The sequence below is a fragment of the Chrysemys picta genome, chromosome 1 (assembly GCF_011386835.1).
Source record: "Chrysemys picta bellii isolate R12L10 chromosome 1, ASM1138683v2, whole genome shotgun sequence".
Classification (NCBI taxonomy): Eukaryota; Metazoa; Chordata; order Testudines; family Emydidae; genus Chrysemys; species Chrysemys picta.
This window is the reverse complement of record NC_088791.1, coordinates 32846771-32874326: the sequence shown is the minus strand read 5'-3', so window position 1 is coordinate 32874326 and position 27556 is coordinate 32846771. Positions and strand designations below refer to the sequence as shown.

Genomic DNA, 27556 nt, shown 5'->3' with positions numbered 1-27556 from the left:
TGTCAAAGAATAACAATGAGAAATAAGTAAAGAGCCATCAATCCCATGGTATTAGGTGGGTCAGCGGCTTGCATTTTGCATTAATGCTTCACTACTGGAAATCTTGACTTTGATATCGTTAAGTTAATGTAGCTCTCTTGTACACAGTCTGATATTATGCATTGTTCACAAAGGAAATGAACATCCAAGATACTGTAAAGGAGTGCTTTCTAAGATGAAGCAAAATTAATTTAATAGATCAGGAAGAGGAACAAACTAAAGAGTGGCTAGAATGCTAAATTCTTTTACATAATATAATCAAATATTTTTTTAAAAAAATTGGTTATACATAAATACAAAGCACCTAACATCAAGTTTGCCCCTTCAAGTTTGTGAATAGGCATTATGTACAGTTGTTAATTACATGATCATACACATATATCTCTAGAGAGAAAGAGGGTGGTTTTTTGTTTGTTTGTTTTTTTACACACAGAACCACTGATTCTGTGCACAGGATGGACATACAGGGTGGCAGATTAAGATTGTGTGGTCAAACATAAAACTGGGATTTCCTAACTTTTGAGTTCTTGACTCTTTGCAAGCTAAATAACAATCTTTTTGTGTGTGTGCGCAATATATGCAAGATTTAAAAAAAATGGGTGCTTAATGTTAGGCTCTTTCCATTGACTTCAACCTCTTTGAAAGTCAGAAAACTTATTAAATATAGAATTAGAGGTTTAACTATAGACACCAATATTTGAAATCTTGGCCCAAATACATTTAGGCACTTAAATAGGATCTCTAATATTCTAAAATACTGAATGAAGTTCAGTAGCTTACTTATTTAAGTGCCTAAATATGGACTTATAACCATATCTATTTTTTAAAGTTTGGCTTGGCTATATTTGGAAATACACACATACATATATTTATACATATATATCCGTGTGTGTATGTGTGTGTATTTTATGTCTACAACTAAAATATCCTCTAAATCAGAGACTTTTTAACCAACCCACTGTTTCAGTTCCATATAGGTTTTATCATCCTGTCAAAGGCTAAAGGCCGAATAAGCTTTAACGATGGAGCTAGTATCAGTGCCCCCACAATACGTTTGTATTATGTTTAGTCCATTTAATTTTTATAAAGAGTAATCAACAATGGAAGAAATTATGAAGCTAATAAGTAAGCATCAGAGATTATAAAGAAAACTGGATGACGAAAAAGAAAAGGACCTCTTTCTATAGATAAAGAGTGACTCAAAATAAAGTGCTGAATTACAAATGGAAATTCTGACCCTAATGCAAATAGCAGCCAGCTTGATGCAGTGAGACATTATGCATGACATTGGCAGTATGACAGAGGATTCCATTCATAACTACTTCACAATCAGAAGTACTTTAATTTCAATATTTAAAACAGCATGTTAACTTTTTTAGGCATCAGAGATTTCCCCCCCCCCCCCGATACTTATATTCATTTTTAACATCACAGTACAAATGGATATACAGTTTCTGACATTCAGCCCCATACTGCCATTTCGAGACTGGGATGCACATGTATGAATTCAATTACTGGAATAACATTGTTCACTCTTAGTTTTGCACAAAAGACTGGTAAGCGACATAAATACAGAAGATACAACTTGATATATGCTCTGAAAGACAAAAACCAATTTCAATCTAAAAAATTTAAACTGAAGTAAGGCAAGAAGAAATCCCAAAGTTGTTACAAACTCTTATGAAATGCCTTAAATCAGATCAGGGTGCTTTTTTTGAGTTGTTGATAATAGGCATAAAATTCTATAACATTTATCTAATATGGCAGAGCATGGAAGATGTACAGATTGACATCTCTACCATTCCAAATAAAAATTGTTAAATAATGTAAGTACAAAGTTAGAAAGTAGCAATAGTATTTGTTGTAAGTGTACAAAGAAACCTTTAAATCATTATCATGTCAACCACAAGCTCTTTTAGAATGGAGCAGACATGCAACTTGTCTTACTTCCTTTTCATAAACGCACATAAATCTGTTAAACTCCTGCCAATCCTGAATAACTTCAGACATTGTAATATTGCACTTTCCCCACTGGGCTGTGCTGTGAGGTGAGCATCAGGAACTGTCGCTTTCCTGTCCTCCCCTTATGCAGCCCGGGTGGAGAAAGTGACCTGGATGCAAGGAGCCCTGACACTGCGCCTCATCCCCCCCTCCCAGTCCTCTTGGGGGTGCGCGAGCAGCTGTGCCTGCTGCTCAGTGCATCCAGATCAGTTTCCCCATGTGGGCACAGAAGAGGAGTTAGGGGGACAGGAAGGGTGCAGGGGTTACGGGCAGAGGGGGCATGGTGCAGCACAAAGTAAGGGTGGTAATACACCATATACCATGCCACCCTTACCTCTCTGCTGCTGCTGCTGGTGGCAATGCCCTCAGACCTAGGCACACAGCCAGCAGCTGCCACTATCTGGCCACCCAGCCAGGGCTTAATTTGTGCCGGGGCTTGCTAGGGTTGAGCACCAGCTCCTCTTTTAATATAAATTAAGGGGGGGGGGGGAAAGATAGCAGGGCCCTGGGGGGTTGGGAAGCCAGGGGAGCCCATAAGGGCCAGAGGCACCAAGATCCAAGTTTGCCCATGGCTCCATTTCCCCTAAGACAGGCCCTGGGCGGATCTTACCATGGCCCAACTCCAGCTTTTGGCTTGGCCAAGGGGCAGTTGTTGCGGGAAGGGGAAGAGCAGGGAGTGGGGCCCCGTGGCAAGGGAGGGGTTGGGGGGCCCAAAAATTCTTTATCTACCTCTTGTAAGTAGAAGATAAAACTGAGGTCTTGTATTACAGTTTCTGACTGTGGAATCTTTTATATCTGATTACAATAAAGTTCACATAATTCAGTTCTAAAGACTTCAAATTTCAGTGTCCTAAGAGTACTTTAGCAATTTGGAAAAAAAATTTAACCTTTGAAAGGAACACTGTAGCTAATCAAAGGCATTTGTTCTCACATAAAAAAACAAGCCAAGTCAAAGAAAGTTGAATTTCCTCTTGTTAAAGTACAATCCAAATTAAGGAAAGAATAAACCAAACTAAATCTTTAAAGCTAAGAAGCCTGCACCACAGACCTTGTTGTGTGTACAAGCTGTATAGTGCTTCTAATTATACTGTTTTAGGAGGAAAGAAAATTAAAAGTTGTTGTCAAGCAACAGTCTTCTTTTTCAAAATGTACTCTGTGTTTGTAAAGTTCTGCTGTAAAGACATTACCATATTTTTACAGATATATCAAAGCAGTTACAGAACACCTATGCATTTTGTTATAGGGAATTTGTGAACCTTTGCAAAAACTTTATTCTCATATAACTGACTTACTTACAATAATTTTGGAGTATGTATGCAACAACCTACTTCACATAGCTGATTAAATCTGCATTAAGTTAGACAGAAAGTCAGATATTGGCAAGACTGTGCTTGATACTGTAAAATTCAAGATAGATTATGGGGCCATAGAAGGGGCCACTGTGTTCATCTAGTCTGACTGCTGCATAACACAGGCCATGGGACTTCCCTGTATTAACTCGTTTTTGAACTAGACATGTCCTTTAGAAAAATATCCAGTCTCCGCACTATACTTTCATCAACACTTACTAATCTATGCTATCTAGAGTTAAACATATCGCTAGTTTAGCATTTTAATTCTACATCTTCCACTTTTTCCTCTTATAAATCATGATGCCCTCCTCAATGACAAAGAGACATGAAGAGTTGTTGACACTACAGCATGCATCGAGTGGATGTAGATCTGAGCACTGAAAATTATGACGACACCGTGTGCTTGTTTATACAGGCAGGAAGACTGAAGACAGCAAGTGTTTCAAGAAGTGGTACTCATCATTGCAGACTCCCCCCCCTCCTTAGTATTCGATTCATGCAAGAAAAGCAGCAAATACCAAGACGGCGTATGTTACCGAAGCAGATAAAGCTCAGGTAGATGCTACCAAGCTTGAAATATTCGGTTCTCCAGGAAAATCAACTTTAAAGCAGATGACCCAAGAGGTCAACAGTTTCCAACCCCTTAGTAAACAATCCAGTCACAGACAACAGGCATAGTGAATTCTGGCTGCTAGTTTGGGAGACATACTTTATATAAGCATTTCTGATATACCATATTGTATAGAGCATAACTTCCAAATCTGCCAGGGACACTCTTACACCTCAATACATTTTCACAACACTAACAAAAATACTTATTACCTAAACAATGATAAGCCACTGCATACGCACTTTATGAGACAACTGTTATTCCTCAAACTGCATATTATTTTGTATAGTTTTGTTATTCACCATTATACTACCACCCAGGGAGAGGCAACTGCTGCAAAATAACTTCTTTACCTGAAAGGACTTGAAGATTTTAAAAGATACTGTAGGCACAGCAAGGAAATCTGCAAGACAATATATGGCTTTCTGCAGAAATGGATCATACAGAAACTGCAGGAATCTGCAGAATCTCAAAAGGAACACTGAACTTTTCCAGTGACAGCAACAGTTACACCACATAACATTACTCCAACAAAACCTATAATTCATTGTCTCTGCAGACCTTATTTACACATTCAGGTTTATTTTAACTATTGTGGTAATTATTACTCTTCAATTATATTATACTAGAAAAGTTAGTAGTCTAAAGCTTAAAACAGAGCCTGATTCGCTCGCAGGTGGTGATGTCTTTTATGTTGCTCTATCAGTGCAAAAGGGACCTAACTGGCAACCACAGAATTTCCCCAGCAAAAAGGGATATGCTCTATTCTATGGGATATTTTCAGCTGCAAGAACAGCCCCTTGGGGCAGTTAGAGCTGATCATAAATTAGAGAGGCTGCTCTACTTAAAGGAGGCAGGTCTCAGGAGGCTAAAAATTGGGGAAATCTATCTCCAACTTATCCAAATCCTGTGCTCAGAACAGCTTGACTAAAAGTGAGACCCCATCATAGTTAAAGTACTTTTCTACCAATGTTGCACTTAATCTGTCATCAGCTTTACCAACGGGTAAACAGTAATTCAAGCAAAATGTGACACTTTCAGATCAGAGTGGTATAAATGATCAAGCCTGTACTTAACTATAAATTAATACTTCTATAGTGCATTTCATCTGAGGATCTCTAAGTACTTTAAAAACATTAGCCAAATCTCTCAACATTCCGCCCAGACAAATAAATGTAAATATTTTTGTGATGAGTATATTGAGGGAAAGAGAAATTAAGTGATATGCCCCAAATGTACAAAATAATAAACAGTAAGCATTTTTCATAAATAGAATACAACAGAATCCAGAGGTCCTTATCGCCACTTCCTGCTTTAACCAGCAGGTAATACTGCTTCCGAATAATATGCTGTGATAAATAAAGTCAGGTGGGGTAGCTCCCTTTGATGGACACCCAGACAGCCAGTTAGCTGTTAAATCTCTCTTGGTAGCGGTTCTCTACTTGCTTTACCTGTAAAGGGTTAAAAAGTCCCCCAGGTAAAGAAAAAAAAGTGGGCACCTAACCAAAAGAGCCAATGGGAAGGCTAGAACTTTTTAAAATTGGGGAAAAAAAACTTTCCCTTTGTCTGTTGTTCTCTCTGGGCTGCAGGGACAGGAAGCAGCAATGCTACTATAAGCAGGAATGCTGGGTAAGGTTTGAACCAGGTATGAAAAATTATCTTCCATACCTAGAAGGAATCATTTGGATAGAAATGTTTAGATAACGCGATCAAATTTCTTTATTTTGGCTTGTGGATCTCCTCTGTGCTAACCCCAGATGCTTTTGTTGCTTGTAACCTTTAAGTTGAACCCCCAAGAAAGCTATTTTGGGTGCTTGTTTTTTGGAATTGCTCTTTTAAAATCTAGCAAAAGCCTAAGTTCCAGATGTATTTTCTTCCTTTTAGTTTTTAATAAAATTTACCTTTTTTTAAGAACAGGATTGGATTTTTGGTGTCCTAAGAGGTTTGTGCATATGCTGTTTGATTAGCTGGTGGCAACAGCTAATTTCCTTTGTTTTCTTTCTCAGCTCTTCCCCGGAGAGGGGTGAAAGGGCTTGACGGTACCCCACAGAGAGGAATTCCCAAGTGCTCCTTCCTGTGTCCAAGGGAGTTTTTTGCATTTGGGTGGTGGCAGCGTTTACCAAGCTAAGGTCAGAGAAAAGCTGTAACCTTGGGAGTTTAAGGCTATGTCCTCACTATGGGGGTGGGGGGGGGTCGATTTAAGATACGCAAATTCAGCTACGCGAATAGCGTAGCTGAATTCGACGTATCGGAGCCGACTTACCCTGCTGTGAAGACGGCGGCAAATCGACTTCCGCGGCTCCCCCGTCGACGGCGCTTACTCCTACCTCCGCTGGTGGAGTAGAAGCGTCGATTCGGGGATCAATTGTCGCGTCTTGACGAGATGCGATAATTCGATCCCCAAGAGATCGATTTCTACCCGCTGATTCAGGCAGGTAGTGTAGACCTGCCCTAATACAAGTCTGGAGTGGCACATATTAATTTTTAGAATCCGTGCAGGCCCCTACCTTCTGCACTCAAAATGACAGAGTGGGGATTCAGCCTTGACATATGCTATCCAGCAAAAATAAAATATTTCTCACTTTACCTTAATTTCTGCCAGTAAAAGACCAACAATTTGGAGATTATGTTACAATTATGTTAGAATAAAGCAGCAAGTCTGAGGTGAAGTATTCAATCAAATCAGATAATCTAATTTTCAATACCAGTGGATGGAAAAGCTATATATTCATTTTATGTATTGTGTACAGCAACGAAGCAAAATTATAGTTATTGTCCCATACTGAAAAACAGGGAAAGGTACATTTACATAAAAGGAGAGCACCTCAGAATGATGTCATCCTACATCACTAATTGGAAGTAAGCAACCATAAAGCAAGTGCTCACCTGGTATGTGTCCCATAGCCTTATGGTGCACCTCAGGGGAACTTCTCTCATCAGCAAGTTATTCATCCAACGGAAAGCAAATTGCAAGTATTTCACCTCATGTTGATCTAAATGTCTGTGTACTTGTTCTGGAAGACAAAACAAAAACATTTATCACATATTTAGAACCTTGTCTGCAGCTATAATTATCAAATAAACAGTCTAAAAATAAAACATTATATAAAAAACAATTCACAGAAACTGTTACAGTTAAGAGAAAGTAAACAAAATAGAGAGAGGTACAGCCAAACTTACCTTGCATTTAGTTTGTTGTCCCTAGGTGGTTTAGACAAATATAATTAAGGTTAAGATTTTGTCACGGGTGCTTTTAGTAAAAGCCATGGACAGGTCACAGACAATAAACAAAAATACATGGAATCCCGCAACCTGTCCTTGACTTTTACTAAAAAGACCCTGGGGGGGTGAGGGGAGGACTAACAGTTGGAGCCCCGCTGGGGGCTAACTGCTGGTCACTGCTCCAGCCCCGATACTCTTCCTGCAGCATTGCAGCTCGGGCCATGGCTCCAGTCCCAGCCACTGCTCCTGCCGAGGGGACTGGCTGCCAGCCCTAAGTGACTGACCCAGTCCACTGCTCCGGCAGCCTCAGTGGTTCAACCGGTCCTGGGCAGCTGCTCCAGCCACAGCTCCTGAGGCGGCAGCGGCCACTGCTTCAGCCCCGGGGGCTGTTGTGGTGGTCTCCAGAGACTGACCCAGCCCTGGCGGCCGTTGACCTGGCCCCAGGGGTTGCTCTAGCTCCAGGCAGGGGTTGACAGCTATCCCAGCCCCACTGCTGTGGTAGGCTAAGATATCATGGATGTATATTGAAGTCACAGAATCCGTGATCTCCATGACCAAATTCAATCTTCAAATATAATCCAAATTCTGCTATCTCATTCATGATAATACAGATCTGGAGTAATGCCAGTGATATTCAAAGTACTTCAATTTTTTTAATAATTCAATATAATGTGATTAGGACAACCTAATCATTATACTCACTTATTTCTTAAACTCTTTAGGAGAGGGATCACATGAACTATGTTTGTAAAGCGCTTAGAACAACGGGTTTCCAATAATGATTTGATAATTAACAAAAAATTAATAAAAATCATTATAGCAAGGGAGCTGAGAAATATTAGTATTTTTCATAAAAGGAACCTAGGACAAAAAATGAAAAGGTGCATGGCAAACTATATGCTACACCAGTGTTTCTCAACGACTAGTCCGTGGACCGGTGCTGGTCCCTGAGATCTCCCTGACACAGTTTAGGAAGGTAGAAAGCTGGTCCTGATATCAAAAAGGTTAAGAAACACTGTGCTAGAATTCTCTAATGACTGAAAAACTACGAGTACTATGAAGCACCAGGGTCATGGGCCCTTGGCAATAAATCTTAAGTATGTACTTTGTAAGCTAAAGAACTCAAAACATCAATTTACCACCAATATTAATATACATGTAGGGAAACAGAATAATGTTTAGGAGCCACTCTGAACATATTTCAATGTGTACAGCTTGACTGACCTCAATTTTGTTCACTTAAACAAATAAATACGAACAATCAAAACAAATTGTTTTGGGTGAGTGATTTTAGTATTGCTCACACTAAAGCACATTTTCAATCACTTTTTTTTTTTTAATCAAGGAAAGAAATGATGTTCCTAAATTGACACGTTTATTGTTTGGAGGCTGAGACAATTAGCCTCATGGAACTGACATATCTTGACTTATGTATATTAAGCACAGATTGTCATTGTAGGTCTACATCAAAAGGGTAACAAAGGGAGACACCTTCTTAAGAATAGAAGGTCTCAGCTAATGAAATACTCATCTTTTTGAAGAACAAGTTATAAATTATGCTATGTTTCCATTATATTTATGGCTCCTGCAGTGTTGACATATTGAATCTTCTAACAAGACACTATATCTGGGGTTTTTTTGGTCTTTTGTTCACTTAAAACTTATCTTCTGTAAAGCCAAAAATGGACAAGATACAGTATTCCTATGGATCAATGCATTCTTGTGGAATCTTGCTATCTGAGTCTCAAAGGCCCTTTCCTCTAATCCACATTCATAGAGGCATTGTAACGGATAATACAGTGGGACTAGATACTTATCGTCCCTTTTATATACTATTTTTTTCATTTAGCTTTTCTCGGGAATAATGTCTTTCTGGTTAAGACAACAGCAGCAGGAGAGTACTGTACAGTTATAAGGACACATAGCATATATGGGTTTAAGGCAGCAAAGACTAAAAATAAAAGATACCCCACTTAGTTAAAGGCTTTGGAAGAGCATCTGAAATCTTTGAATCTTTGCCAACCAGCATAGCAGAGTCCACTGTACACAAGAGAATTTGCTTTCCAATGTTGCTCCCCAGCGTGGAGCATAATGAAGATCACAGGATGTCCACATGCATACAGCACAAACCCAAGGAATGTCGTCTCATTCATGTTAACTGGAGTTCAGTTTAAACAGGTTTGTACTGTACTTATTTAATGATGTGTGCCAAACATAAATTACGAAATTATAATCACCTTTAACCTATATGTACTAATTGTTCCCATATGCCAGGATAAACAGTGGGTTCAACACAACTTCTCTTAAAAACTTAGAGCATTTTAATTCTTTCAGATATTAGGGATGTTGTGACATGACACCCTGCAAGCTGAGCTAGAGAACAAAGCCAGTCCAGAGGAGAAAGTAAATCCTTAGAGATTTCAGAGCAATTTTTCCACAGTTTTTTTTTTTTTATTACTTTAAACCTCACAGGGGTGTGCAGAAATACTATGTTCTTTTGAGACTATTTGCATGCCTTGATTCACAGCGCTACCTACTTCTCACTCATTTTTGAGAGGTATATAACTACCTATGTAATGCTCTGTATGTGCCTTTACAGCTTTCAAAATCGGATGAGCCATTAACAACTGACACTTTAATCCCTGATGTTAAAAGGGGTTAAATTCAAATAGGCTTTGTTTATAAAAAAAAAAAAGGCAGCAGCAGTAGACAGAGGAGACAATACAACTGCCCGATCCCCGAATAAGCCCAGGTGCTTTGGCTCTAATACCTGGGTTTTGGGTGGTTGGGGCAGTGACTAAGGCTTGGTCTATGCCAGGGATTGGCAACCTTTGGCACGCGGCCCACGAGGGTAAGCACCCTGGCAGGCTGGGCCGGTTTGTTTACCTGCCGCGTCCACGGGTTCGTCTGATCACAGCTCCAACTGGCCACGGTTCGCCATCCCAGGACAATGGGGGCTGCAGGAAGCGGTGTGGGCTGAGGGATGTGCTGGTTGCCGCTTCACGCCGCCCCCATTGGCCTGGAGCGGCTAATCACAGCCAGCGGGAGCCGTGATCGGCTGAACCTACAGACGCGGCAGGTAAACAAACTGGCCTGGCCCGCCAGGGTCCTTACTCTGGCGAGCCGCATGCCAAAGGTTGCCGATCCCTGGTCTACGCTATGAAATTACGTATATTTGCATGGACGAAGTTATGCATGTGTCTATATTAAAATCTGTCACTCATCAATGTAAGCGGCCCATTACAGCAACCCAGTAACACCACCTCCATGAGTGACACTGACCACTGTTGACCTACTAAGGTCAACACAGCACAAGTGTAGACATTGCACTAGATGTGTTGAACTTATCTATCCTCCAATGCCCACATCCCTATGACAGTGACTGCTCTGATGAGAATTTTGAACTCCACAGGGGTCACAGAGACCTGAAGCAATCCACACCACCTTTAAAATCACTGCGAGTTTTTGAAATGCCCTTTCCTGATTGCTCATTTTGGCGAGCACACTTAAGTGCTCACCTTTGTTGTATCCAGTCGACTGCCCAACCCAACGCACATGGAGAGCTACTAAACATGCTCCTGCCTGGAGCAGGCAAGAAGTATTGGATCTCCTCAGCTTGTGAGGAGAAGAGGCTGTACAAGCACAGCTATGGACCATCCATAGGAACATGGACATCTACAAACAGATCATATGGGCAATGCTGGCAAAGGGGCATGACGGGGATCAGCAGCATGAAAGTGAAGAAGCTATGGCAGGCATACCGCAAGACTAGGGAGGGCAACAAGAAATTTGATGCTGCCGTGCAAACCTGCTCCTTTTACAACAAGCTGCATGCTATACTTAGTAGTGACCTCATCAGCACCCCATAAATGACTGTGAACACCTCAGAGGAGCCCAAAAGTGAGCCCCCTGCCATTGAAGAGAGGAGGAGGAGGAGTTGAAGAAGGGAGTGGATGTAGCACAGGACTCAAACCATGCCCTGAGCCAGGAACTGTTTAAAACTCTGCAGCACTCAAGACAGTTCCGCCAGGTTTGCTCAGATGATGCCCACTGATGATGGGGAAGGAAGCTCAGGTAAGTGTGTACACAAATTATTCCTTGCAATTTTTTGTTTTTGTTGCTTTTTCTTTCCCTCCAGCCTCAGCTTTCCCTCTCCCCCATTTAAAATGGCTCTCAGCCCACCTGCAAGTTAAGAGACCAGTATCAGTTTTTCATTGTTTTATTGGTATGAGGTAATCAAGTAAAATGTTGGGGAATTCCTTCAAAAAGAGTACTATGGCAGTCGGGCAACATAACCTACAATAGATCAATGTCCTATGTCTGAGTACAGGTAGAACAGAGGTAGACTCGGCCTCCTCATTTCATTTCTTTTGCTTGTTGGGCTAGGTGGGGATGGGGGGAGAAGGGCAGATGGGGTGTCACAGAGTACTCTGCATATCTGAATAGGGATGTCCCTTTTATCCTTTTCAGAGATCTCAATTACACTTTGATGGGGATACTCTGCTATCCTCTCCCAAAGATTTCTAGGGATGGCAGCCTTGTTTCTTCCACTGTGCTAGGACGCTTTCCCACAGCACTCTGTGTTGGGCTGGCACCATTGCACTAAACAAACTAGCAACATATGGGACCGGGCAGCTGTGGGAAACCAGTAGCACCTGGTTGTCTGTGCCTTTGTCACCCTTGAGATACCAGCCAAAATCACCACTGTTGGTGAAAATAGTGTCAATATATTCTCTGCTATTTCCCTATACCCATGGGATGGGTTCCTAGACTTTATAACAACATGCCACAGAATTCCCCTTTTCTCTGCTCTAGGCTGTACTCACCATTGTTTGACCTGCAGAGCAGAGATGTAGGGAGGTGTTAATAGGCATTTCTTATAAAGTGTTTTTCTAGTACTAATAAGGGATTTTCCAGACCTATCTTGGGTTCCATTGTGACCATAAATCTAATGGTGTGTATCTGTTTTGATCAGCAGCTTCTGGCATGGTGGGCTTGAGGGGTGCCCCCCACCACAGGAAGGATACGGTCTATGGGATTCTCCAACCCACCATTGCCTCGTCCAGTCATCAAAGGGTTTGGAGGGCACATCAGAACACGACCATAGAGAAAAACTTAAGAATGGTTGCTTCGGGAGAGGCAAAAAGGATAGAGAGAGACAGAGAGAGAGAGCGCACATTGGGAAATGCACCAGGTCAAGAAAAAAAAAATGCTTCACATCATGGTCGACATGCAGGCTCAAAGATCCCATATTCAGCAGCCTTGTAGCCTTGGAGAATTCCATAATTGCTGCTCCCTACATGCCCCCATCATACCACCTGGCATCATTGTGTACATCCTTACCCCTACCACTGCATGCTGAGGGACAAGGAGAACCATAGCTACACATAAGTAGATTCCGCTTATTAGCAACCCCTCGGTTGCCAGCAAAAAGTTGTCTTTATCTGGCAATTGCTAATGAGTGGAAGGCAGGTTTGCAGGGCTGCAGCCGGGGAAGGAAGTGGTGGAATGTGCCTTCAATCTACCAAAAGCAAATTCAACCATCATTCTGTACCTGCTGAGCTGGTAGCTTAATCTTCCCTGGGTACTGCTGACGTGGCCAGCTCACAGCTTCATGAGTCAGGGGAGCAAAGGGCAGGCTTGAACCCCCAGAATCACCATTGGCATTTTAACATCACCAACATCCCTGCTGGCAGCTTTTTGTGAAGTCCTGTGTTCTAAAAGATGACAACAGTTTTCTTCATCAAATCGTCACTAAACCAAGAGATCAAGCAATTTTAACTTGGTGTTGGTAAGTACACCTCTACCTCAATATAATGCTGTCCTCGGGAGCCAAAAAAATCTTACCGTATTATAGGTGAAACTGAGTTATATTGAACTTGCTTTGATCCACAGGAGTGCGCAGCCCTGTCCCCCCCCCCCCCCCCCCCCGGAGCACTGCTTATATCCGAATTTGTTTTATATCGGGTCGCGTTATATCGAGGTAGCGGTGTAGTGTGGAAATAGCTTTGGATCAAATGATCAGGAACTGATTCCATTTAAAGTAAGTGGAAGGATAATCAAAACCAGGTCTGCAACTATGGTTTTTGATTTCAAAAAGGCAGATTTAAGGGAAGTAGTAAAAGAAGACAATTGCACTGAAGAGCTTAAGGACTTAAATGTGGAGGAGGCTTAGAATTAATTTAAAAATCAACTATATAAAAACTATTTGCAATTTGCATTCCAAGCAAAGGCAAAAATCTTGTAGAGAAAAGCTACAGACCAAGCTGTAGGAGTGGAGTAGGAGTGTGCTCATTACATTTGCTGATAATAAAAGTTAGGAGGTAATATCAATACAGAGGAGAATGAGAATATTGTACAGGAAAAACCGGATGACCTTGAAGAGTGGAGTAACAGAAATGGGATGAAATTCAAAAATACGAAGTGCAAGGTTATGCACTTTCCCTGACCAGCCCACACTGGTACTAGTGAAGCATTTCCAATGATCCACTAGTGCTTGCATAACAATAGAAAAGTAGCCCTTTCTGTTGATGTACTCTGTGGCCAGGTGGGTTGGCACCAAAATAGGGATATGTGTTCCACAGCTCAGGAACACCATTGCTGCAAATCAATCCCCCATTTCCTGTACATTACTGAGAGTCACAGTCCTGCATAGCATAGCAACGCCCCCCACTGTGGATTTTCCAACTCCAAAAGGATTGTCCACTAACTAGTAGCAATCTGGCATTGCAAGTTTCCAGAGTGAGATTGCCACTTGCTTTTCCACTGTCAATGAGGCTCTCATTTTGGTGTGCTTGCACCAGAGGGCTGGGACAAGCTCAAGACACAGATCCTGGAATGTGGCCATTTGAATCCAAAACTTCTGAAGCCACTGCTCATCATCCCAAATCTGCATTGAGATGCTATTCCAACAATCAGTACTCATTTCTTGGGCCCAGAAATGGCACTCTACCATGTGGAGCTACTCCATGAAGACGAGCAGCAAAATGGCATTTTTTCCCCCACTATGTCTATCAGTATCCTGTTATTATGGTCAAACATATCCATATCTTTCTTATCGCAAACCCAACTGTAGCAGTATTCCCTCAAACGCTGCAAATACTGGAGAATTGTTAGCCCCAAATAGTAGAATTGTACTGAAGTCAGCCCATGCTTCTGTCAGAGAGATGGCAGAGAGAGAAAAATAGTGCATGGGATTGTTGGAATTATAAGAAACAGTGCAAAAATTATAGGATGTGGAAAGTGTTATGGAATGCAGAAAGTGGAATGGTGGGAATTTGACCCCTAGCTACCAGATATCCCTGGACAAATTGCTCCTATTCTCTAAATCACCGCAAAAATTTCTCAAAGGCGCTCCATCGGAGGGCTGCATGGGGCACATTGGGATACCTAGCCATAGTGCACTGCATTTTACATCAGTGCAAGCACTCCTGATGAGTACAGTACCTATGCAAACAGCCAAGCATGTACCCATCTGAATGATATGCATTCTTTGGTGGCTGTACGCCAACATAACTTGTATCAACCAAACTTTGTTATATAGACATGGCCAAAATGACAAAAGATTTTAATGTGAACAATCAAGAGACAAAATTCAAACAGCATGGGACAGCTGAAGAAAATCCGAACTGCTGGTTGCTTACTACTGTTATATTAAATAGCAGCAAAGCTTGCAAGTCACATACTTTCCTGATCAAAGGAGTAACAGAGCACAAAACCCATGTTGTTCTGATGGAAGGTGTTAATGCGATCAATCTCAAGCATGACTAAAGTCAATGAGTGTACTAAGCAATTAAATATGCGTCTGTGTTGAGAGAGTAGAAACAATAAAAGCCACTACCCATGGCACTGGCCAAACCATGTGGGCTAAGGAGAAAGCAGCAGACAGCAAGAGAAACAGTGGTAAGCATGGTCCTGTGGAGGAGCAGAGACAGAGCTCCGTGGGGCAAAATATTCACTGGAAAGGCAGGCTTGGAAATTGTGAGCAAGGAAATAGCCTGCTGTTTGGTACTACCGTGTTCAGGGAAATGGAACTTCATGTACAATCTTTGTAAACAAACTGTGTTAGCATAGAGAGGCCTAAAGACTAAGCAGTCCCCAGGGCTATGCTAAATAATTGTCATGCAAGACTCCCATAAGGTTTTGAGAGTGATCCTAAGTAGAAAGTAACAGAAATGTACTAGAGTTAGCGGTCAGATTTACTTTAAAAAACAAAGAAGCAAAACATGCTTTCACACTAGATTTTTGAACAAGCTTTCTACTGTACTAAGCTGTAACTGAAATCACAAGAAAGAGTACACAGGATGGAGACATATGAGGGAAGCATAACAATGTGCGGATGTATGAAAAAGCTTATTTTTGCTTGAGTTTAAGTTTCATTATATGTATAAGAAGCTTATGTTGATGGAAATATAGACAAAATAGAATATAAAGCCTTTGATAAGTTGACATTTAATAATGATTTGTTAATGCTAAGCTACAGAAGCAAATCACAAATTGTAATATGGGATAAACAAAGAGAAGGGGTCTATATAGCTCACCTTGGGATAGGATGAGCTGTGGACTGGACCACAGGACTCGTGAATGCCACCTTTTCTATTTGTGCTGTTTGAACTTAAATGCCTACTCTTTGATTAATAAACTAAACTTGAGCTTCACCATCTGACATCTGGTCCATGACTAATCTAAAAGCACTCATTATTTATAACAGGATGGCACCAAAGAAATACCTAATCAATTTATCCCAATGTAAACCAACCAACCAAGGCCTTGAATATTAGTTAACTGCTCAGGCCAAGGGGCAACAGTATTCTTGGTCAAAGGAACTGGCCATGGAACAAACTTCTGGAAAGCAGGCAAATCTGACCACTTTTAGGAAATGCTGCAAAATCTTCCTCTACGAAAAAGCCTTTCTAACATAAGAATGAGATTCCCAAGAGTGACACCTCCTTCTACCCATAAACCCATATGTGATCCAGGGACCCATTGGTGCCAACAGGCAGAGGGCACAAGCGGGTGCATAAAGTTGTATCAGGATCCCTTGGTCAGCTATATGCATAATAATTCACCATACGTTGGCATCCAAAGCCTCTCTGAAGAGTAGCCCACTAGTCACAATAATCATTGCGAAATGTGTGTATGGATAACAGCATATATGCTAAAAATTATGTTCTTAAGGTCTTGGAATTAAGACTGGTCCCCAGGAGGTAACATACTTTGGAATTATTCCTTTCAGGCAGGAGGTAACAGACACATATCTCCCTTTCTGGTCATTTGTGCACAATGTATGCCTATCTGCATACAGAGCCAGGGTAGGAATGAAAGATTGTGAAGTCTACAAGAGAAGAAATCTATAGCATGAAACAAACAGCAGGCTGGGCTCGGGGGGGGGGGGGGGAGGGGGGGGAAGAGACCCTGCTTATGAATAAAGACAAAGGATTGTTATGGTATACATTGGGGTCAAGGAAACATATGGAATCCTTCACCAAGGAGGCAAGCTGAAAGAGAGCTTGTCTCATGAAAGGAGGATCACAGCCAGTCTGGGTGTAAAGCACCTGAAAGGATTCTGGGAGAACAATACTTAGACATAAGAGTACCTTGTTAATCAAATCTAGACTCTAAAATGTGTGTTAGGATTTTATTTTATATGTAATCATTTGTTTCCAATACTACATGCTACTACTTGAATCTCTCTGTTTTGCTAAATAAAATTATACCTGATTTCACAATATACATATCTAAGATCTTCACGTTAAGTGGAGTGGTACTCTGAAGTGGAACTGATAAACTGGGGTGTACTGATTCTTTAGAAACAGAGAATCTGGGCATATTATGAGTGTCCAGTGGACCAGGGGCTGAACTCTCAAAGTAGATGCTTGGAGTGCTGAAGGGTTGGGGTGTGTCAATCATTAACCTGTAAAGTAACAGTGGGGCATGTGTTGCCTAGATGGGAGTGCTTGTGTTGCCCAAGGCCAGTACAGTTGGGCAACTGACCCATGGCAGGCACAAACAAGGCTCCCTCATGCTAAAGAGCAGGTGGTAGCAATGTGCCTTACAACCCTGGGGAACCCTAGGAAGAGTCACGCCCTACCAAACAAAAGACAACAAAGGAAATTAATAAAAATCTAAACAAAAACATTACCAGAAGCAGAGTTTTGACCCTGAAAAAGGATGAAGTGCCAGATTCCATGAAGTCCACTACCTCACTATAGATATGATTTTTACATGGAAGATGTTCAGACACCACAATGATATGCAGCAGTGTAAAACAGACAGACAGATGGAGTAACAGTATGTGCATAAATCCAGACACAAGCAAGCACATTTTTAGCACTATTTACTACTGCATCAATAGCAGAAGATTTACATTCACAAAAAACACTTACACAAACCCTTGGATTTTCATGGGAATTGAAGACACTCACCACTTTGTAATATTAATTCATTTCTCTGAACTTCTTAGCTACTAACTAATCTTTAGAGGTTTTCTATAGATTAAGCTAAAAAAAATCTTGTATGCAAGAGTGAGAATCAAAGTTTTGATGTAAAATACATATCAAGTCTCCATCATGTATTCCACAAAACAGTGGATGTGGAATTTGCCGCATAATCCACCCCTTGCCAAAGAACTGTACTCCATAATTACATTTTTGGGTTTTTAAAATTATTTATCTATGTAAAAATATATGTTTCTAGCCCTAAGGGTTGTGGAAAAAGTCCTTGAAATCATGATCTGAACATGTAAACTAAAGCAGTATCGTGTTGCAGATAACCTTACAGAATGGCTCAGAGATCTGAACTGTCCCTTGCAATGAAATGCTGACACCGACACTTAAATATGACAATTTAATTGTCAACACGGTTGGCTATTTCACTACCGATCATTGTAGCGGAACCATAGATTTACTATCTTTACCTCTTTCTCTGTCCACCTCCCATGCCTCCAGTTCTGCTCCCAATAACTTGTATACAATACAAAAATCTGTATCACACTGAAAACTTGGGAACACAAAATAAACTGACCTTAGTAAATAATTAAAAAGAACAAGGGATTGTAGTATTAACATGATTGTTTATTTTCATACATAGATCATTTTAAAAGTGATTTAAAAAAAATTAAATGAAGCTTCTTCAGAATTCCATGCATTTTGCCTTGGAGTATACAGATTTATTGTATAAATGCACATTTAAGAAAAAAATAAGGATACAAAAATCACCATGTAAAATTATGATATAACACAAGTTCCAGATATATTTAAATTAAAAAAAAAACTATTTCAAATTTTACCTTCCAATTTTGGTTTTGTAACATACATTTTAATTTGTAACTCCTGATGCATATTAAAATTATTACTGTCATTTAAAAAAAAAATCTGAGATAAAAACGGTCTTTTCTTAAAGCTGCAGTAGTGTTGAGGAGATGAACTTTTTCATCCACTTTAAATGGTTTTATTTTATTGCTATGCTTAAAAGTATATGAAATTAACTAGATATAGGTACAAGATACACAGGTATTATAAATGTAGAAAATGATTGAGGTGGGAAGACTGGGGAGGAAGGGCAAGTACCATTCATTATGAAAAAAATACAGAATGTTGCATCTGGAATGAGTTTGTGGAGTTCTTGTTTTTAAACCTTAAACTTCCAATGATGGCATGCAATTTTAGAATGCTCTTGTCAACTCTTAGGGCTGATCCACACTAACCTCCCACTTCGAACTAAGATACGCAACTTCAGCTACGTGAATAACGTAGCTGAAGTCGAAGTATCTTAGTTCGAACTTACTGCGGGTCCACACGCGGCAGGCAGGCTCCCCCGTCGACTCCACGTACCCCTCTCGCAGAGCAGGAGTACCGGCATCGACGGTGAGCACTTCCGGGATCGATCCGGGATCGATTTATCGCGTCTAGACAAGACGCGATAAATCAATCCCAGAAGATCGATTGCTTACCGCCGTCCCGGAGGTAAGCATAGACGTTCCCTTAGGCAATCCCACTCTGCCCCAGAAGAGATGCACACTGAAGAAAGAACAGTCAGTTCTCTAACTTTAAATAGCAATAGCGACTTCTGCATGATTAGGGGCCTGAACACCTTTTGGCCACCATCTGCTACACAAGCAAAGTGAAGAATTAATACTGTGTGTGAGTCCTTGCTCTAGGCAAATTTGGCAGCAAGTTCAAATCATGGAAGTAAGACAGTGCTAACTTACTGTATAAAAAGGTCATTGTCGGATACATATATTGAAGATTTTCCATTAGATAAATCCATTATATCCAGTGAGATACCAAAAAAAAAAAAAAAAAATCAGTCTAATTGAGGCTTTCACTCTGGAACACTAGAAAGGGATTTTGCTCTTCATATAACAGCCACATATTCTCATCTCCTTACAGGAAGCCTTTGAAGTAAGTAATGAAAAGCGATAAACTGCAGTTGTGATACTTCAACTACGATTTTTAATAAATGTTCTGAATTTCTTGTCTGTTGCCTTCTATTCTAAAAAATGTTGGAAAATATGCAAAACTTTAAGCATTACTTGCAATTTATATAGATCAGAACAGAAATGCATAAACTGAAAAGACTCATTCTTCCTACTTTATAAGAAACTGTGAGCAGATGCTATTTCACTGATAAAGGTAATATGGATAACAATAATCCTAAATTTAAATTTTCCATTTCACTGGAAATAAGTATGTACATGTGATGAATGAGCATGCAGATGTAATTAATGTCATCTTTCTGACTTAAAATACTTTTCATAAGATACTTATACAGCAATTTATGATAATAAAATTATGCTAAAGTCACAAGAAATAATAGTACTTAAATCAAAATGCAGAAGAAATAAGGAGTATATTTGTTTAACACACTTCACAGCATTTTCTTAGAACCTATCCACAGATTGAAAACATTGCTGAAAGAGGTCTTCTTGATTAAAAAAAAAAAAAAATACTGATACAATCTGATATAGATTTATACTACATAGTAGGAATGAGAGCAATTGATATAAAAATGTGTGTTTATGCACAATACATTCACTATTTATAGGTATTTGTTCAAACAGCATGTATAATCATTCATAGTCACCTTAAATAGAATACCACAGAAAAGATATTCTATCATATTATAAGAACAACAGCTACCTACGACTTCTAAAGTAATTCCATCCACCATTCCTCTGCTGGGAACACTGTAGTCAAAATAAAGCATTTGGGTTCAATCCCATTGACTACAGTGGCTTTGTCTATAGTGTCCCTGGTAATACAACATTAAAGCAAAAACTGAACCGAAATCTTCAGATCTCAACTGGAGACTAAGGCACAAAAAAGCAACAGTCTCTGCACCAAGATCTTACGACTAAAGGTCCCAATCCTGCAGACACTTACCTACATGCTTAACATTACTATCACAAGTAGCCTCATTGACTTCAAAGCATGTGCATGAGTGTTTGTAGGATGGGGGACCAAGGCCCTGATTCAGAAAAGCACTTGTGTATGTACTTAAATCTACCCCTATACAGGACAGCACACGATTTAAAGCATGTACTTCTATTCCATCCACACATTTAAGCGCAGTCCTAAATAGGGATGCTCTTCAGACTCATGGCTTAGGATAATTTACAGACAAGGAGATGATGGAAAGGAATGTAATACAAGATTTTAAAATAATATATTTGATTAATACTTTGAACAACATTTTGATAAGGTATCGCTCCCCACAAACAAATCTCTTAATGTTGACAGACTCTACCAACTAGTTTGCACACACCTGAGTATCAAACCATGGCTCTTATCTAGCCGCAAGGAATTTCAATCACACCACTCAGTCATGCACCTGGCTAGGGCATGGCCCCCAAAACCCCTTTAAGCAAGCAATAACACTATTCAGCAAAGAGTTAAACTCTACAGTTAGGCTTAAACCTAAAGCTCACATGCCAAATTGATTACACTGTGCATGTGAATACAAAGTAACCAAGAGGGTTGCTAACCAGCAGACAGAACCTGAATGGCTTAAGGGAACATACTTTTACTATTAAACCTGACATACATTCAGGCACCGTAAATTCGACCCCAACCCTTGGTAGAAATCTAAAAATTAAATGTAGGTATGTTGCTACAATCTGCCTTTTATTTTTAGGGAAATGTAATCTATGTTTTCTTTTTCCTTGACAGAACTTTAGGTGGAAAGGCTATGACAGATACAGAAGTAGCATTGATAGTGTCCAAGCAATAGAAGAGACAATGAAGATGATCTGGAAGCTGCGGAATATATATGATCATGGAGGAGGTACCTGAAAAGAGCTTCATTTGTACGAAGTGCTGCATGACAGAGCAGATGGAAGAGAAGATCTGAGGTTTGGAGATGCAGGTGGAAGGTCTGGTTGAGTTTTGAAGGGGATTTGAGCAGATGATGGAAGGAAGGCAAGAGGAGGCTGAAGGAAAAATCAAGACTTGCAGATGCAAGTGGACTGAAGAACTCTGAGGGGAGACTGCTGGATAAGAAATGTGGCCAATGGAAGCAGGTGACTATGAGAACCAGGCAGAGGAAAAGATTGGCTAGTGAAGGAGAAGTAAAGCTCGGGAACAGATTTGCTGACTTAGAACATAAAGAAGGCACACAGCAGGCAGTAACTGAAGGTGGGAGGGCAAGGAAGAAGAGAGGAGAGGCTAGTCCTATAAGAGTAGAGGAAGAATCAATGGAGATATCCAGAGTTCAGAGTCCCAGGAGGATACAGGATGACTCTCAGAAGATTGCAAGGGAGAAAAAAAGACATGAGGACTTTATGACGTTCCCCTCTGGTGTCATCCGGACCGATGATCTGCTAGGTCTCTCTAATCCTTGACTCTGGGAGCCAGCCTTAGAATCATAGAATATCAAGGGTGGAAGGGACCTCAGGAGGTCATCTAGTCCAATCCCCTGCTCAAAGCAGGACCAATCCCCAGACAGATTTTTACCCCAGTTCCCTAAATGGCCCCCTCAAGGATTGAACTCACAACCCTGGGTTTAGCAGGCCAATGCTCAAACCTCTGAGCTATCCCTTACCCTGCTCTGCTGTGAGAATCCCCACTCCTAGGCTGTTCATGCACAGCCTCTGGCATGTAAGCTGCTCCCAGCTACTTGCAATCGAGTGACACTAGCCAATATCTCCAGTCCCAGACACAACCCTAGGAATCTCTGTCTTGCAGTGTCCAGTTATGCCTGCTGGACGCTGCAAGCTTATACGAGTTCGTCAATTTGACAAAGTAATTGATATGTACCAGGTTTGTTATTCCAAGGGGAGCCTCTGACATGCTTCAAACCAAACACACTGTTTCAGGTAGAATAAACAAATAAATTTATTAACTATAAAGATAGATTTTTAGTGATTATAAGTCAAAACGTAAGTCAGATTTGGTCAAATGAAATAAAAGCAAAATGCATTCTAAGCTGATCTTAACACTTTCAATGCCCTTACAAGCTCAGATGCTTCTCACCACAGGCTGGCTGGTTGCACTTCAGCCAGGCTCTCCCCTTTGATCTGCGCTTCAGTCACTTGGTGTAGGGTCTGTAGATGTAGGCGGGAGCGAGAGCATGGCAAACGTCTCTCCTTTTTATCATGTCCTTTCTTCCCTCTTGGGTTTGCCCCCCCTCCCCTCTTCAGAGTCAGGTAAGCATTACCTCATCATAGCTCCAAACTGACCAAAGGAACGGGGGTGACTCCTGTGAGAATCTAACAGATTCTTCTGTTGCTGCCTAGGTCAGCGTCCTTTGTTCCTGTTAGGCTGGGCTGGGTTTATCCCATCCCATACATCCCTGATGAGGTGTGACCTGCCTCTCTGTTCTTGGAGAGTTTTTGCCTGGGCTTGCTTTAAGCCATGAGGATAAATTTTTCAGCCTCATGACTACATATATGAAATTATAACCTATAACATTACTGTAATAACAATGCTCAGTGCCTCATGAGCCTTCTGAAGACACCCAACATGACAAACTTTGCATTGGATACCACACAATCATTTTACAAGGATGAACATGGGGGTGCTGGGTGTTCCCCAGAGGTACAGAGCATCACAGACTTGCAGCCAGAAAGAACAGGAAGAAGGGCAGAGAATCACACCATCACCAAGAAAAGGCAGGTCTACCTGATTGGTGACTCCCTACTAAGAATAATAGATGGGCCTGTCACCAGAGCTGATCAGGAGAACAAAAGGATGTACTGTCTGCCAGTGTGACTGTAAGCTGTGGGTTACTTTTCCTTTGGGAAACAGAGGATCTGGAATTCTGTGAGCATCCAGTTGATCAGGTGCTGGGCTCTACAAGGAGATGCTCAGAGGATGTCTAATGTTAACCTGTAAAGCAAGAGCAGGGCCTGTGGAGGCCTGGAAGGCCATGCTTGTGTTGCCAGAAGCTGGTGGTGTTGGGTAACTGACCCACAACAGGCACAGACAAGGCTTCCTCACACTAAGGGCAGGTGGCAGTGAGGAGTCTCACAACCCGGGTATTAACTATTGGCACCATATGGTAAGGCTAAGGGTGGTTGGAGGGAGCCAAGTCCTGCACTCTTCTCTCCTCCTCTGGAAGATGGAGCCTCCTGCCCCATCTGGGGTGGGTTAGAGATGGACATTGGGTCTATGTCCTAGTCCTATGGGGGTGCGATTGGGGGGAAGCCAGCCTGCTCTTCCTCCTCCTCCCCACTTTCAGCTCAGGTATCTCCCAGGGTTTCCCATTAAAGTGTTTACTGCTGATGCAGTGTGGCCCTGGTCATAAATGAACTTTTTAAGCCAAAATTTTGCTGAGGAACACAAGGGAGAGAAGGGAAATGGTGATTTTAATAGTGTAGATCTTAGCTAAACTTCAACAGAATCTAATGGGGTCAAATAAGATATTTTAAAAAAATGATACCAAAACATTTTACCAACTCAAACTGATAAAAAACACATGCATCTTGTCAATGAAGCAACCTCAGGAGTGTGATCCAGTAAGTCATTAAAAGTATACAACAGTACATTACAGGAAGAAAGCAATATTTTATCAAATTGCAATGGTAAGAGAAACGTAGGGCAAATGGATGAATTTTGCCGTTCTTTATAAAAACAATGAGACCAGGTTACTCATTGTAAAGCCAAATAAAATGGCAGGGGGGACTTATATATAATGTAACTTCTCAGCTTGGAATCTGTCTGGGATAATGGTGTTAAAATCCTTCTGGTCATGACATGTTTACGTTACAACTTTTAACCAGGTATCAGAGGGGTAGCCGTGTTAGTCTGAATCTGTAAAAAGCAACAGAGGGTCCTGTGGCACCTTTAAGACTAACAGAAGTATTGGGAGCATAAGCTTTCGTGGGTAAGAACTGAAAGAACTTTCAGATGCAAGAAGTGAGGTTCTTACCCTCGAAAGCTTATGCTCCCAATACTTCTGTTAGTCTTAAAGGTGCCACAGGACCCTCTGTAACTTTTAACCAGTTAGTGGCATAATTGACTAAGCATTGTCCTACTGTGACAATTTTTTCTTTTTGTAACTGGTTCTGTGTGTATTTCCCCCTCTTCCCTCCATCCCAGTATACACAGGACATCACTACCTGTGCCAGTAACTGATCTGTTTGATCCTCCACTCTATCCCTATCTATGTAAGGACATCCCACTGTTCACTGTTCCATATGGGTGCCCAAATTCAGATATCTTAAAGAGGCCAATTTTTAGAAATCTGAAAATCAGGCCCCTTTAAGTTGTCTCAAGTTAGGCACCCAAGTATACGGCAACCAAATCAGTAGAATCTTGAAAAATCTTGCCATAATGTAGAGATGGCATGTTGTATTAATTTAGATGGAATAAAGGGGCCAAAGGTGTTAACATAACCCAATCACTTGTCCAACATTAAACAATGTTAAACAAGGTTCAGGATTTGATGTACACAGGTCTCAGCCTGCTTAGTACTATGGTAAACACACCATTAAAAAAAATCTTTAATAAAAGGTTTAAAGAAGAAGGAAAACCAGTTAAAGCATTTGAAATGTAAATTATTAAGTAAGGCTTTGATTTTAACAGCATTCTTTTTTCCCTTTCTTTTTAGCTGGGGAGAGTTTTATATGAGAAAGCGCTCCTGTTTGACAATCTCTTAGATGGTAATAACCGCTCTTTTGGGGAAATGAAGTTAGTTGATCCCATTTCATCCCAGGTGGTGTTTGGGATTCAGCTGGAGACAATAGCGGCGGTGATATCATCTGGGTCCCTCTCTCTGACCCCATCAGGACATCTCCCAGGATCAGGAGGATGAAAGCCCAAGGTCCCAGCAGAATAGCCCATCCCTTCATTATTTTGTCCACCAAATTACTCCTAGTTTTCAACAAACCAATTTTGGTTCACTGATTTCTGGTTTCACACTTTTTTGTTTATCAAGCATGCTAACACAATCCTTGAGTTATATCAGTAGGCCTTTTTGTTGTTTACACTAATTCAGTCTCTCTTTTATACCTTTTCCTCATCAACATTTATCATCACAATTAGGGCAAATTTTTAGGACTAATTATCACAACAGGCCTAACTTACAAATAGTGCCATAGGATGAAGATTCACTAAGGGCCAGGATCATAGGTTTAAGTCTCATCTGAAAGACTGCATCTCTTGCACAGTGTGCCCTACCACTAACATAAGCCATTGGTTCAATACTGACTCAGAGCAAATGGTTCCAGTTACTGGCTCTCCAGTACTTCCTTCAGAATCTAGGATACGATGAAAGACCCCTGGCCAATTACTAATCCAGCCTGAGCTGCTCTGCATATCAAACTTGACAATCATAAATTGCAGTTTGGGTAGGTAGTGATTTTTATTAATAAAAAAAGAAAACACTGACCTATAATGCTGGAAGATTATTTATTTAAATAAACAAAACAAAAAATCTGCTTCTCTAGCGACATTGTACCTAACAGTCAAACACAGCCCATTAAAACTAAGCCCATAAGAACTGTGAAATTTGATTAAACACAGTGATACATACAAGGAACGACAGCTTCTCTTTACATAAACCTCCAAAATAAAAAATATCCCCTACCCCACGATGCCCAGACGTTTCAAATTCTGCAATTAATATGTAAATACTTAAAATAAATAAATAAATAAATACTTACCAAACAGCCTCTGTTGATATATAGAAAAGGAGTTGGCATTGCTGTAAAACTTTAGGAAATATAACCTAATAAAGCTGTGATCAACAAGTGAGAAAACTAAGGCGAGGTCTACACTGTAGTAGGTTTTTCTAGTATAACTATACCAGCAAATATCTTTGTTTAGATACAATTTATAGGGGGGGGAGGAAGTGCTTTTTCCGTGCCTACACTAGGCTTTTGCCGGTGTAGAAATGTAAAGAAAAAAATCATACCCAAAACTGACAGTCTACTGGCAAATGTTTTAGTGTAGACCTGGCCTAATTGTAGGGAAGTATCTCAATATAATGTATAGAAAATTATATGTGAATCCCAATGCAACAGGCTGAGAATTTAACTTTTTAATATGAATACAAATTATCAGTTAAAAGTTGGCAAGTCTGAGGCATCCTAATTAGAATACACCATCATTTTCTGTAATTCGATCTTTACGTAATCAGAATTGGCTGACAACCATGTTTAAAGAAATAGTGTTATTTGGACAAATGATTTACATGGCGATTTCATTTTCTGAAGACGGGTATTACAGAATCTTTTTGATTGTAAACTAAGATGCATGCTTTCCTACCGCTAAATATAACTCAAGTCACGAGGTATTAAATTGATCTCACTTCACAGATATTTGCACTGGAATATAGAACAAATTGACAAAGGTCCTTTCAGTTTTAATTACCAGGAAGCAACAATTTTTTGGAATAAATAATAGAATATAAAAGGATAAAATATGCCATTCCTGAGTGACCAGCTTTCAAAATGTTGACTCTGCTCTTTAAACTTCAGTACATGACAGTTTAATAGCTGGGTTTATCTATGCAAAGTCAGCAGCTGCATGCAGAAGATAATATAGATAGTAATGCTGGAAAGATGCAGTATAACCAAATTACCAGTACTCTACAATTTCCTCAGATTTGTGGGCTCTAATCTTGTCTATCTTTAGAATTTATTTTAAATACAGACAGGCAATATTTGTGTCTTGCTTACTGATTTCAGCTTGCATATTTTGATAAGTCATACGAATTCTGAGATAGCCACACAATTTATACTCCTGTATATTGCAGGGCTTTTGAAAACAAATTATTCTCTCATCAAAATTTAATTTGTACATCTACTAAAGAGAATAGAAAATATTATGCTTTCTTATTTTTCTTTAAATATTAAATTTAAACCTATATAAAATGTTAGCACCTAGCACAT

General features: G+C 40.4%; 1 protein-coding gene across 7 annotated transcripts in view; it reads right to left on the bottom strand.

The window, feature by feature from the left end:
- The window catches only part of TBC1D22A (TBC1 domain family member 22A), a 438695-nt gene that overhangs the window by 156069 nt on the left and 255070 nt on the right, over positions 1 to 27556 (bottom strand). For all 7 annotated transcript variants that reach the window (XM_065554788.1, XM_065554783.1, XM_065554792.1 and 4 more), the window contains one exon: positions 6889 to 7016. In XM_065554788.1, the coding sequence (XP_065410860.1) occupies positions 6889 to 7016 (128 nt within the window). The remainder of the gene's footprint in view (positions 1 to 6888; positions 7017 to 27556) is intronic.